General features: G+C 41.8%; 1 protein-coding gene across 3 annotated transcripts in view; it reads right to left on the bottom strand.

Annotated features, from left to right (window-relative positions):
* The window catches only part of DCLK1 (doublecortin like kinase 1), a 263,171-nt gene extending 252,389 nt beyond the window's left edge, over positions 1-10,782 (bottom strand). For 2 of the 3 annotated variants that reach the window (XM_054808104.1, XM_054808100.1), the window contains exons 1-2: positions 10,196-10,781; positions 6,681-7,069 (exon numbers count right to left, since the gene is read on the bottom strand). In XM_054808104.1, the coding sequence (XP_054664079.1) occupies positions 6,681-7,056 (376 nt within the window). In that variant the 5' untranslated portion in view covers positions 7,057-7,069; positions 10,196-10,781. Of the gene's footprint in view, positions 1-6,680; positions 7,070-10,195 lie in introns of all 3 variants that reach the window. The other variant, XM_054808122.1, reaches the window with a different exon arrangement.
* Between the last annotated feature and the right edge of the window lie 4,336 nt (positions 10,783-15,118).

The raw sequence follows: 15,118 nt of genomic DNA, 5'->3' as shown, positions 1-15,118 counted from the left end.
GAAGCTGTAATCGGTGGACAGGCAATACCAGCAGCAAGTTCGTTTCCCCAGTTCCAAAGCAGCAGGAAAGTACATCTCCAGGGGTAACCCCACTGAGCACCATCGGCTCTTACTCCAAGTCAGGCCTAAGCACAAAGCCCACAAACATGAGCTTGGACTAACTGGCATCTGGAGGAAGAAGGTGACAATCTCGAAACACTAGATTTGTAACAGAACACGTGTTGAAGAAGGAATCTTTGGAGATGGTGGATTAAACAAAAGCATAGAAAAGACAGCCCACTTAAAATGTCTGTTAGACCGCAGCTCTCCCAGAGAGGGGAGCGAGCGTTTCACCATGCAGTCAGCTGTCACTAAAGAAATTTTGACTCTTGATTACAGTATCAACAGCCATTAGAAAAAGAAAAGGGGGACACCCAGTTGTTTTGGCATATCTGACATCTAGGAAAATAGTAATTACTAAATGTTAGAAAGTATCCCTTTCCTGACAGCCCTCCTACCTCTTTGCAGCCACAGTGCAAAGGAAAGGCACACCACCATAACCTTTAAAAATAAATATATATATATATATAAAAAAAAGATACACGATGCTTGTCTGTCAGTTTTGAACCAGTAATCCTACAATTAAAGTTGTGTGAGTGCTCAACACTTCAGGAAATTCCACGTGAAAAAATTAAAATAAATCTTAGCATTGAGAAGCTAATCATGTGGAAGGACAGATCCCAAAACATGGTTTATGCTTGAAAAAAAAAAAAACCAAACCAAACTAAAAACCCCAAAACACCAACAAACAAAAGCCTACTACTTGCAGTTACACATCTGTCAAAATTCAATGCAGCTGAACCACTAGAGCCATGTAACATTGAGGGATAGCTCTTACAGGTCACAACAGAATTTTATTACATGTTTCATGCATTAAAAATCTAATTTAAAAAATAACACCTGTGTACAGGGTGGCTGCTAAGGAGCCATTGATTCACTGCCTGTAAGTACTGGAGCTTTCCTGATCCAAGTGTTTGATTCCCCCTTTGGCATATTGGTATTAGCAGTTAGTTTGTTTCCCTCAGCTTGCTAATATTCTCACTACAAGAATGATCAAGGTATTACCTCTTAAAAGAGGTTATTTGCATTGCTCCTCTGTGCAAAAGGTAACTTGGCCTAAAATGGCTTCATAAAGAAGCCAGCTGGTCTTAGGTGAAAACCCTGGCGAAGGAATTGAGAACCTGTTTGAATCATGCAAGCAGAGGGGGCACAACCAACCCCTCTTTGTGAGGCAACAGGACTGCCAACTTATTGAAAATAGTGTTGATTCCTCATAGGGGAGGATGTATGAGGAAAGGAAAGTTAATTTACGAGCCCATCAGAGATGGATGAACTGCAGTAATTGCACACGGTGGTGGTAAGGCATCCTGGCGAGGATGCTCAGCGCAGCAGTCATTCATTGCTGTCCATCTCCCCAGCAGATGGGGCAATAAACAGATCAAGAGAACAGGGAAGGGACTGGCACCCCCAGCACCCCGTGCAACAGGCACACCTGCCCTTCTTCACTTCCACCCTTTGCTTTTGTACATGAAAAGGTAGAAGAGCAATCTCTCAGGGCAAAGGACAAAGAATTCTGACTATCACCACACAGAGCAGATTGCAAAAGGAAGATGACCTGAACGGTGTAAGTTACTACCTAATAGTTCCCAAACGTGTTAGTTAATAGAACAATAACCTACTTAAACTACATTACTGCAGCCTTGTCTTTCTGCAGTGTCTGAAAAAAAATGCAACAATGCAAATGAGATGGATCATCTACAAGAAATAAATCTGACCTACCCACGTATCACCTAGCAATCAGATGCACCAGAAACTTTAAATCAGATCTCCTCAGACCTTTCAAAGGACTTCTGTTGCACATCATTCTTTCTGCATAGCCTAGACTAAAAATTATTTTTTCCCCCTCATCAAAAGCCAAGTGAAAACAATATAGGCATACTTCCTCCCCTCTCTGCACCCCCTAAACTTCCAGTGTCTTGCTACAAGCAAGATAGGCATTGTACACGCTTAAAAAAAAACCAACCCCCCAAAAAAAAAACCTGGAAAGCACCTAGAATAAGAAACCGAGGGACCTTCCAAGAAGTTGTTAAGGAAGACACAATGTGAGTCAACTGGCTAATGGACGAATCTTCTCAAATTCATGAAATAAAATAATCAAATAAACAGTGCCAGAACAACCCTCTACCATTTTGTGCAACAGGATTATTCAGCTGTTTGTTTATTAAACAATATAAGGATTGCAGGCATTTCTGCCACAGGATCCAGTCCAAGTTTCACTAACTTTGATAGCCCTGGATCAAGTCCATGGTAAATAACCAGTGTAAATTCAACGCTATAAACAAATGTCCACATAGATTCAGCTCTACAAACATTTAAGCAGATACTTTACTATTATTATTTTGATAGCATATTACATATGCATATGAATCTTTCCAGCCCATCAATTCCCAGCTGCTGAGGTAGGCATGACTTAGAAGAAAGAGCATTAGCTCCAGAGCGCATCAGAGACCACGTCAATCAATTCCTACAGTCTGGCCTGGCTGGGCTTTTCACCAGCACCACTGGAGCGCGTGGCAGAGTCAGGGAGGCAGCAGTAGTAGCACGTAGGAGGTGGAAAAGCTGAGATGAGAGCAATGAGGTGACAGTGGGAGTAACAACACCTACGCACAAAAATAGTCAGGAACTCTGTCACAGCCCACCACTTTAGCAAGGAGACACTGCCTTTTGAACCTTCTACTGGCAGGCAGCTTTCTCTGCTGCATCCAACGCAAACTGCCTGCCTCCTCTCGCAAGAGCCTTCCTGCGGTCCCCCTGACCCATCGCCTCCTCTGTCACTGCAGTGAGGTTTGCATCTCCCATCCCAATAGCCAGTTACAGCTATTACCAGATTTCAAAACTCCTCTGTCTGTGCTCTTTCAAACTGCTCCTTCAATGAGGATTGCAGCTCTGAGATAATCCCTGAGAGACATTCATTCTTTTTCAGATTACTCCTCAAAACTATTTTTGCCATTATGTCTACACAAAATGTGCATGCACACATACAAGTCTTTACAATAGTTTAGCAGTGCACCCAAAATCGACATGTGACAACAGTGTTTCCCAGTACTCTCTCACTCATCTTGTGGTTTGGGGTTTTTGGTTTGTCTTTGACTGCCAGTTCTCTGCTGCAGGGTTCATCTTTTGTGGTAGGTATCATGGAAACCTAAAACAATTGATTCTGGTTCATACCCAAGACTCTGAGGTAATATTATAATAAAAATTAATGAGAATGGGATACAGTTCTGGCTATGATTGATTCTGTGGTCTTTGTTCCACATAGCAGGACCTTAATAGTAAAAACTGTAAACACTGTTTCAGAGTTATCCTGCTCATTCCAATCTACTACTGTTCTTGTTACACTGTTCAATGGTAATTTTTTGAGTAAGAACCATCAGTCTACCTCTGGATGGTACACTTTTGGAAAAGCAAAACGCACATAGTCCTTTCCTGAGACTTTGTTTACAGCTGGACAACTTAGCCAAAAGAGAAACTTCATCTTTATTGTTTCTATGTGCTTTGATTACATGTCGTACCTAGGGAATAAAGTCATGTCACATTTAGAAACCATTCTTTAAAGATAAGAGGGTCCTGAACATCAGGTCTGACAACAAGAAGGTAACCTGAATCCATTGCATTGTTTCCTTCATCTAAAGAGACAGGAAAAGAGAAGTTACAGAGCATGTGAAACTTTTTACAATAGTACATACACCTTCTCATCAAGTTCCAACAAATCTCATATGCCCCAAGTCTTTAAAAAAAACCAAAACAAACCAAACCCACCATCCTAGGGAAGTCATTCATTTCAAATAAAGGGAAGATGTATCCATACATCTCAAAATAACCTACAGCACCAGCATACATCCATGCCAGCTCTGAATTGTATGCAGGACAGAACTAAATATTATTGAAGCAAAACAGCTCCTTTACAATCTTTGTTCCTTTGGGACTATCTTTCATGAGGTTCTATGTATTTAGCTCTGGGATGGAAGACAGCAGCTGCTGTCTTGTTTCCCCCAGGAGCTAGCTGCTTCTCTGTCCTCACGTACCATATGGGAAGAGTACAGTAACTTCCTTACACATTTACCTTACAACACAATCACTAAAAATCAATGCCTAAAAATAATAGAAAATAAAGAAAAAAAATCACCCGAATTCATAAGTCTCATCAAATGAATTCATACAATAAGGGAATAGTCTCATCGTGAAGAAAGCAATGCTTCGTATTTCAATAGTTTGAGCACAAATGTCATTTGGCAAGAGGCAAATATCAAGTGATTTTCCAGCTATTTAAACACAAAGCACAGCTTCAAGCTAATTAATACTGTACCAGACTAGCCAAACTCTAATAAATTTGTATAGTAAAGAGCAGAAGGGACTTACATAAAAACTATCACTGAGCTACCTGTGAAGCTCTACAAGGGAAAGAGAACAAAATAACCCACCTTGCAGTTTTATACAAATAGACAGAAGCCCCCTTTCAGGTGGAACAAGGATGGAGCTCTCTACTTGCACAGAAAGACTGAATTCTGTAAATCCCACAGTGTTAATGGCACAAGAATATAAGACTGTCCAACTTGAACTACAGACAAGAAGGGAGGATGTGTTCATTGAAAAAAGGTAAGGAATAAAGTCCCACTGAACTAAAAAAAATCCCAAAGCCCTTCTTTAAACTAAACTTACACTCTTGTACTGTCATTCCTTTTGACTGACTGATTTATCACTGGTATTATTCTTCTCTAGGATGCCAAAATAAACCAATCTTATAGGTTGCTGAATTTACTTCTGCATTCAGTTCTTTCTTTTCAAAAGCTGGTTCTGACTGGCAGCAAAAGACTGTGCAAATCAACATTAACATCAATGATACTTGCTTCTTGATGAGCATACCAATCAAATAAGCACAATTATTCATACCACTACTGAGAAGAAAATGCACAAACACTGCTTTTAAACAGATGTTGATTAATATTGGTCTTTCCTCCCAGAAATTGATTTTCTCCATCAATTAAATACTGTCCTGACAAATACAGTTCTAACTCTGCCCTGGAATTCATAACATTGATCTTAAGACCAGTTTCCTTTCCATTTCATTAAACCTATGGTCCTAACCCCCAAACCCCTTACACAGACAATCCCACCACTTCAGTTTGCTTTTTCAGCATCTTTGTGCTGTCTACTACTCTCCTTTTTAGGCAAGGAGGATTATCAAGAATATCCTCTTCTCAAAACCTCTCCTTAAAAAGCTTTTCTCTGCCACAACACCTAAAGGAGACAACTCAATGGTGGCTGAACAACTGCTATGCAAAGATGCGCTCCTCTTTCAGGAACCTTATTCAGCATTACCCTTTTCTTCTCTCCCCACATTAGCCGCCTTCTGATCCTTTCATTACATCCTGATACTGCAAGTCCTCTCACCCGGTGCTAAAAATGGAAATCATAGAGAAATTATAATCTCTGTTACAACTCTAAATTGACTGTCCAGTGGCTACAGATCCATGGTTAACAGGTTTGCCCATGGCACAGTGGGGCCAGGGGCAGAATCAAAGCAACGATGAAAAAATTGTTCCACCTTTATTTTCTTTGAGCACAGTCAAGCACCTGCATTTAAACTTTACAAATAAAAACCAACCTCAGTTATGGCCATGTGCCAGTTAATGCTTTCAGAGCTTATGCATTCTGATGTTTTATACTAGGAGCTCTTGCCTACACACACAGAAAGAAATCCACTGCAAGCCAGAAGCACTTTATGTTGGAAAAAGCTACTTTAGCAATTTGTAAAACTTGTAAAAGGTATTATTAATATCCTAGGCCTAGTATTAAAACTGATTAATGCTGACAGCTTCTTTTGCCAACAAAACTGTCACTGAAGGACTGATAAATTCAGTGTTAATAGGCAAATTAGCCACTGGCATCTCCAACATAACAGCAGTGACCAAGACCCGTCAGTTCTGACTAAATCACTGGTAATGCTTTGTACTGTAGGTACATGAGCCTTATTTAAAAACAACTTAAGGATGCCAATGGACTGGGGAAGACAAAAAGGGAAATGCCACAGGGGAGAAAAGTTTACAATCTGCCCCAGGTGAACCATGGCTACAACATTACTCTTTTAACAGGTTGCCTATGTTTATGCCACTCCTTGGGAGGAAAGTATTTTACTTAAGGCACATTCACTTGTAGGGAAGAGTTGGAGCTCTTCATTAGGTATAGATAGACTTAAAAAAAAAAGAAAATCCATCAGAACTGAATTTCATGTAGGTTTCATCAGCACCACGGATCTTGTCAAGTTTAGCTGACTAAACTCTCATTGGCATTTTTAAATATGCAAGTTCAAAAGCAGCAGCAGATGTGATCTTCAAGATCTAGGACTATCAACACTGGGTTAACAGAAAGGGAAAGGTCAGACACTTTCAACAAGAGGGAAATAAGTAGCAAGACAATATTTCATGTCACAATTTAAGATATTCACAGTTCTAGTTATACCATTGAAGATCCTTTTTTCATCAATAAGAACAAGAATACCATTACCTATTTGGGGAAGACTTAACAGATTAGGCAAACACTGACTCAAATACAACTTTACACCTCCAAATCTTACTGCTGACCTTCTACTAGCTGGTCCAAGGAAGAAATCTTCTTGGAGCCATCAATCGTGTAGATTGTTCTCACTCCCTGGGGCAGATTCACATTGTCAGACAGAGTTCGGGTCAGATCAGCCAGGAGAGCTTCAAAGGATCTAAACCGATCAGGGGAGATGGCATATACAATCCCTTTGAAATACCGGTCTCCATTACGATAGAAACGAACTTTCTTGGCTTTTTTCTCAGAACTCAGGGTCTGTAGAGTACGGGTTCGGTAAAAGCTGCAGTGGGCACTGTGAGTAGGGCTGGGCAAACCATTTACCCGGGACCCTCTACCATATCGCTGCGCTTTATCACGCTCATCAAAATGCTCCAGCTCCATATCTCTCCCAAAGGACATCTTGAAGTTCAACCTAAGGGATGCACGAGACAAGAGAGAAAGTTTAAGAAACGTACACATTTTAAGGGAGCCTATTTTGAGACTTCACGTTCTATACACAGCACTTACAGAGGACTACTTTCCAGGTTGAGAAAAATGTTTGAATGAAATCATGCTACGTTCACTTGTTCGTTTTAGAGCTAACTCTTGCCATGCCCTAAAACCTAGTTTATAAGTTAGGCTTTTATACACTGTAGAAATGTCACTCGTGAAACCAACTGCTAGCAATATGCAAACATTAAAAAGTATTCAAATTCAGTAAGAACTCTGAAAATGTGGTGACAAAGTTGAACTACTGGAAAAAAAAAAACAAACAAATGCATCAACTTTCTCCTTTTTCTCATGTTATAGTCAGGTGCTATTTGAGTCCAGTCTACCTTCTAGACCATTCGCCCTCACTAAACTGTTTGTTCCAACTGTGATCTCAAGAGGGGTCATTTCAGAAGGGCAACCAGTTGCCAACAAGTAAACAATTAAGAATTTCTCAGAGGAATAGACGTTGCAGGTTGGTGATGAGAATCAGGACTACCACTGCCAGTACGTGGACTTAGTGGGTCAAGCTCACTGTTCAAAAGTCCTTGTGTATTCCAACCATTGGTCTCTCTACAGCCTCAGCTTTGTAATAAATTACTTCAGTTGTATTTGTGCAAATACTTTGCATACTCTGAACCAACGGAAGCACTCAAATGTCATGAAATAAAAAAAAAAAAAAAGATTAGAGGGAGACAGAGAACTAGTATTTTTTCAGTGAGCAAGCTACTTCAGTGCTTTATAAAATTTGCAAGAGGTCTTACTAATATCCTAGGCTTAATATTCAAATTGATTACGGCTGACAGCTTCTTTTGCCTACAAAACTATCACTGAAGAAGTCATAAATTCAGCATTGATGGGCAAATTAGTGACTGGCATCTCCCATGTTTGACAGTGACAAAAACCCATCAGCTCTGACCAAAATGATTCCAGTTGTTCAATATAGTTCACATAAATGGAAGTTCACATGTTCTGAAATGAAATCAAGGAGGTAGGTACTTCCGTTCCTTTTTGCACATAACACAAGATGAAATACTACAAATTGCACATTAATCTTCACAAATAAAAGAAATAAAAATATGAAAAAAAATTATAATTACCAAAAGATCATTAGGTTCAAAACACATTTAATTTAATTTAAGAGCCACCTAGATTTGCAGTTGTCTGCAGAATAGCAAAGCACAGTAAATTTATTCATAGCACAGATACACAGACCTAATTTAGAAGTGGTCCTCTCATTGATTTCCAATAAAAAGGAAAAAAAATAGCAAGCACAAGCTTTGCTTCAACCACTCATAATTGTGTGACCACTAAGAAAAAAAAATATTCAAACCAGCTGTAAAACAGTAGGAGGAAATACAGAAAGACTTATGGATGCTCTTTACCTTACCTAAGTTTGTATCAAACCAATGATTATACAGCTGGACCCTGATGCTGCAAAGCTGTAGGGGATGTGCTCGGCAACTTCTCAGAGCAGTTCACGTGCTTGACTAGAACAAGCACCTCAGGGTAACCGCTGCAAGTGCGGGGCCTTGGTGGAAATTATTTACCCTGCTTTGGTTACAGCTCACAACTTATTTTGTTACATTGGCCCAGGATCATGTGCTTACGTATATATGCAAGGTTTATATTTGTAAATACTTTAAAGGTACCTAACATATATACATGATGCAGTATATGTGTGTGTATATATACACACACATAAAAGAAACAGACTAATCTATGGTTTTCCTCCTCAGTATATACACACCCCACTTCAGTGAAAAGAATAAGAACATTTGCTGTGGCATTTCAGTGACACTTCTCTGTAGATTAAATACAAAATATCACTCAGTTCTCACAGCTTAAGATCAAGATTATACCACCAATGTTTCCATGTTAAAAAAAATATGTCAGTTGTTTTACTCTATTTCTAATTCCAATGAGAACCTGTTATTCAGATTTAAACAATCCCAGAACTCGCAATTCAGAAACTGTATTTCAAAAGCAATGCCTGTGCCAAAGAAAAATGGATTTTTCTTAGGTCTGCTGTTTCATTTGCTCAAACCATCTCAAACGCACACACAAAAAAAGGAAAAATAAGTTTATATGTTTAAGAGACTGTCAGCTTTACTAATTTTGTATGGGGGGAGAAGAAGTGCAAGTCGCTGCCCTTTCTTCTGCACACTTATGCGTTAATCAATAATGGCTGTGATTCCCAGTTACGCCCTTTAAAACAGAAATAGAGCTCCCCTGGAACACCACAGTCCTGCTATTTACAGAAAAGCATGTTCAAACCACAAGGTCAGTGCTGACAAAGAAATCCTAAACAATTTGATCTGATCAGATGTTGTGTGTGTGTGTGTAAATATATACTCATATACATACAGAGAAAAACGGAAGGACACACCCCTGGAAAACCACCATGCCCAACACTTCACACCCTATACATCTGTTAAAGAATTATTTATAATGCAGGTGTGGGTGAGCAATTACATAAAACAATCATACACGCTGATTAAAAAAAAATACATCATGCAGCGATGTGCCTGGGACCCAGCGAAGATCCTTCAGAGGATCTGAAGATCCAAGCAGCAGACTGACTCCTAAGTCATTGAGGGGGAAAAAAACCGTGGATATATGCGGCAGCGGCTCCAAGAAAAAAAGAGATTTATTCTGCTGGGGTAGGGGAAACGTGTTTGAAACACACCCAGCCCGCGGAAGGTGGCATCAAGCGCTTCAGCCCCGCTGCGGGCACTGTGACAAAAACCAGGCGCGTTCGCCTCCGGGCGCACGGGGGAAGCACCTAACGCGCTCCCCGGGGCTGCCAGGGGACAGCCAGCCCGCTGCGGGGGCAGGCGGCGGCGGATGCCCGCGCCTCACGCCCCACGCTCCCGCAGCCGGCCCACACACCGGCCATACGCCGCCCGGGGAAAGCGCCGCGGCGCTCGGCGGCGGCCGCCACCCCACACAATGGGCACAGGTGCACCGCGCCGCGGCGGGCGCCCAACGGCCGCGCCCCAGCGGCCGCGCCTCAGAGGCCCCGCACGCCGCAGCCCCCGCGCAGGAGAAGGACGGCCCCGGCGCTCACCTGTTCTCCGCTGCCTGGCGAGCACCTTCTCCCTCAGATCTGCTGCCGGCGGAGCGCGGAGGGAAATCGGCGGCTCGAAACGGGAAGCGGCCAAAGAGCGGCAGCTCCCCCCCTCCCCCCCCGGCGACCACCCGGTTTTAATCGCAGTAGTTGCCGCAGAAAGCGGCTCCGCTGCCTTTGTTACGCCTCCCCTGGCTGGAGCGCGCTGCTGGGGAGCCCGGGCTGCAGCTGCTTCGCCTTTCTTCTGCTGCTGCCGATTGCAGTGATTTGCATTAGCCCGGCCCTCATTGAAATGCGGCTCTTCACACCAGCCTCTCCCTGGCGCTCTCTCCAGAGGGCGGCGCCGCCGCCGCCGCTGTCTCCTTCTCTCTTTCTCCCTTTGCGGGTTCTCTCTTCCCTCAGCGCTGCGGGGCTACCGCCGGAGCTGGGGCCGGCAGCGCGGCCTGCCCGTGGGGCGGTTGGTGCGGGGGGAGCCCGCTGCCCGCCTGCGCCCTCTCCGTCAGCCCCAGGCCGGGGGGCGCGGAGGAGAGGCCGCGCTGGGACGATCGGTTACGCTCTCACTGGGCTCCCCATGAGATAATTTCTGGCCGCACCGCCGGTCGCTGCCTGCCCGCCGCCTCCCTCCGCCCCGCCGGTGAGCTGTGCCCGACGGGGGCCTGCGTGTTCACGGGGCAGGGCCGTGCCTGGAGAGGGGCAGCTGCCGGCCCTGCGAGGCCCTAGCCTGGCGTCCAAAAAACACCTTTAGAAGTGTTTTTACCAAATGTGTTACTTGGCGTTTCCATGAGGTTTGCCTGGCGTCAAAGTGCTGAGACCCCACCCAGTCACCGAATCCCCGTGACAGGGATGGAGTGCTGAAGGTGGATTGACGTGGCATTCAGGTACTAAAACCAGAGCCAGGCTTCCTCACATTGCTCACTTTGTTACAGCTGACCTTGGAGGTGACTAACCTCCATAGATGCTACAGTTTTTGTGCTTAAATTTCCCAGAAGATGGATTTGCCTAAAGGCGTCTCAGGCTTCATCTGACTGATTCGTTTCTCTTATGCCCAAGCGCCTTAGGTCTTGGAGCACGTTTGCTAAGTCAACCTCCACACAAAAATTCAGCCATAACTGATGCTTTCTTCTCAAAGGCTTGGTTATTCTTCATTTTAGTATAAAAATCCCAATGGTTAAAACATTCTCGAGGTGAAGGACGTGGTTTGCTTTCCTTTGTGCAACAAAGACTTCAGCTCTCCTCTACTTGTCAGGTAGACAGCCCACAGTCCAGGGGGACATGGAAGGGAAGAAAACACAGTCTGTCCCTTCTGTTGAAGCTGCTCCACTTTGTACTCTGAAAGAATTAAAAATGCATTAGATCAGAGAGAGGGAATTAGTCTGTAACCTCGTGGTTATGGCACTCGGTTGGGAAGGACAAAAGATGGCTTTGTGTGTCTGTATTACGGACCATTTATGTGTTTTATATCCATAAATCCAGCAACAATCAGTGGAGCAGGGACTTAAGCCCAGGGTGCCCTGCTCCCAGTGATAGACCTCTAATCATAATAGAGGCTCCTGCTTAATCTGACTGAAGGCAAACGAAGCCTTCAGTCTACAAAAACTGTAAGAGGCTCAAAAGACAGGGATGGAGCATTTCCCTTCTTTTCTAGTCCCCTAGAATAGTCCACAGATAGGCTCTTAGGAGACAGGAGATTCCCTGAAGGAGAAAAATTAATTGTTACTGTGTCTTCATTGTCCTGGAGGAGTTCTTTAATCACTAAAGTATAGAGCAGAGACAGGAGTCTTCTGGATACACTTGTTTCGTTTCTTTTTGAAAGAGAAATGAGCACCCAAAACCTTCAGGAAAACCTCTGCTCGAAGGAGTAATAGCATTAAAATACCTAAACATCAAAGAGATTCAGAATTCAGTGTACCACACTGTCCTCAGCACACTCTTACCGCCTAGCTTAGTTTTTGTAGATCTTGTTCTAAGACACTTAATTCTTCTCCTATTGTCAATGGGGTGCTGAGGCACTTTATCAAAGATTGTCATTTTTCAGAGGCAAGTTCTTAAGACTGAGAACTTCCACATTCAGTATTTCACCAGCTATATTGGGTTTTAGTCTATTGTGGTTGACAATCTCCCAGTCTGTGTTTAGACATGACAGATATGTGATATTGGTAATGTTGGTATACTTGATGGGGGAATTGAAACTAAGTTTAAAAGAATTCTGGTAATCTTGCAATAAAATTCTATTCTTTAAACCACTTCTTTTGTAGGTAAACAATCAAATAAAGTATTAATTATAACCTTAAATGATAAGAAAAAACAGGAGATAGCAAAGATTAGAGATGGAAAAGACTATCATGGTCCTGACAAAGGATCGTTCTTTAACACTCTTCAGAGCTATTCTGTCCAGTTCATTTTAAATGTCTCAGGTAATGGGGCTTCTACTTCCCAAAGGATACATCTCTTCCAAGTTGAATTCCTCCAATTATAAGGAATTTTTTTCTGACAATCAGGTTAATGGAAGTTTCTTATGTTTCAGCTCATTACTTGAGCTGTAGTGCCCTGTGTTCACGTACATAATTTATTTCTCCCATTGGTGTTTACATCTCTCAGACATGTATTATTTACGTCTCGCCTATGTGTGCAAAATATTTCACAGATGTTCAAGAAAGATCTTCATTCTGATTATTAAAAAAAAGGTCAAAAGAAAGGAATACAATATAAATCAATACAAAATAGGAAAGTATCTTTTAAAATGTGTTACTTTTTGTTCATTTACAGTTTTGTGTTTAACATGAAGACACAACACAATACCGTACAGTTTATTTGCTTTTGTCGTGCACGCTTGCAGTGCTTTTCTTTTTAAAGTACTTTAAAAGATGCTTTTCCTTCACCTTTTCCATATGTTAGTCCAGAACTTAAAGCAATGCAATTCTAAATAGAAAAAAAGCTTGTATAAATTGTTTCAACAGTTTTATAGTTGCCCTGTTAAAAGAGCGTACTGTTTTGCTAAGACAGAATTGTCTTTCTTCCTTGGACAGTCTTTGGAATATTGTGTGCTTCCTGCGCCCTCTGTAATGCATCCTTATAAACCAGAATACAGTCACTTCTTAATCCCACTTTGGATAAAAACTAACTTGTTACTCATCTCTGTTATTGTTAATCAGGTTTTTCAGATCTAACAGTATTCCAACAGTGCTTTTCTGAACACGTCTAATTTTTAAGCATCTTTGTCAAAAGTGTACAGTAGAATTGGATGCAGTTATGTCACCACCCAGCCCTCCTATATCTGAAGGCTGTACCAATGCCTTGGAACATTGTTCTGGGAGCTTCTCTTTAGCTGGCTAATCACTGTGACCCCTAAATCCTTTTCAGAGTCACTGCTTTCCAGGACATAGTCTCCAGTCTTCCAAACGTGACCTACATTCTTTGTTCCTGCTGAATGACCTTGCGTTCAGCTGTCTCAAAAAGCACGTTCAAATGATCCTGGCTTACTAAAGGATGTCAATTTCCCTACAGAAAAACTGTTTTTTCTTTGCATTATTTAGTGCTTTATGCATTGTATGTCATCTGCAAATTTTACCATTAATGCTGTTAAATATTCCTTCAGATCGCTCATAAATTTAGGTAGTAGCAGAGGACAGCATTTTCTGAAATGTGGGGCTCAATCCCCCAAGGCAGCAGTGTCAAGGGCGTGTTTAGAGCTCATTCCACTTCATGTCAGAGAAGCACTCAGCTCTCAGGATGCCAAACCAGGCCAAGGGAACTGGTGCTAGCACGGTTGCATGTGCCCGTTTCGGCAAACAGCCTGTGCCAGCTCCCAGCTGGGATCCGAGCAACTGGAGCTGCACCAGCCAGCTGGGCGCTGCAGGGGCCTGGGGTGGGACAGCTGAGTCCTGGCACCGGCCACCAGAAACGCGATGGGGAAAAACTCGCTTATGAAACAGAACAGAACTCGAGGGGTAATGATTAGCTGTTTGAAGTTACTTTTGGAGATCTGTCATTTAGCCAGTTTTTAATTAATTATTCTGTGTTACAGTGATTTTGTATACACTAATCACTTAATTAGATTGATGTACTGCTGTATGTCTCTTGCTTTACAGAAGCATATGTCAATGCAGTCACCTTTATCAATCATATTTGGCAATCTCACCCAGAAATCCACCTAATTTGATGTGCTCATTGGCACTAATTACACAATCATTTTCTGTATTGATTACATCATGTGTCAGGCCTTCGGTTATTTTACCTGCTACTGATTCCAGCATAGCTAGAATTATATGATCAAGGTCATACTTTTTTTTTGGTGTTGTCCAAATCCTAGTATAACCCTGGCTTTATGCAGGTTTTTAATACTTCTTCAATATTCTTTAATTTCTTAAACAGCAACATTAATTGCTCAGGCAGTGAAGTAATACATTCTTTTTAGAGGTAAGCTCCCCATGTATTAAAAATTATTTGCATATTATTTTAGGCAAAAACATATGGCATTCATGACTGGGATGGGACCGCATTATGGAGAAATATTCGTTGAGTATTTCTGTCTGATCTGCACTGTTATTGACAATTTCAACTGTTTGCTTCTAATAACAGATCTTTGATTTTGCTAGGATTAATTTTGTTTGCAATATTATTTTTTTTAATTCCTCTTTGTCCATAGTATTTCTCACTGTAAAATTTCTCACGGATGATTTCTCGTATGTCTGTTGTTGATATTTCACTTGTCCAGACTTACAATAACAAGTAAATAAAGAGGTTTTGCTATATTATCTGTCCTTCTGTACTTCTTTTTATATATTTTTAACAAAAGACAATATCCTATCTAACTGCACAACTGGATTTTTGAATCTGGTAAAATCATTCACAGTTAAAGACTCTTCTTTTGTTTATTTGCTTGTAACTGACTTCAAGAAATTTATTCTTTTAAAAACGGACTAT

The sequence above is a fragment of the Grus americana genome, chromosome 1 (assembly GCF_028858705.1).
Source record: "Grus americana isolate bGruAme1 chromosome 1, bGruAme1.mat, whole genome shotgun sequence".
Classification (NCBI taxonomy): domain Eukaryota; kingdom Metazoa; phylum Chordata; class Aves; order Gruiformes; family Gruidae; genus Grus; species Grus americana.
This window is presented reverse-complemented; position numbering and strand designations above follow the sequence as displayed.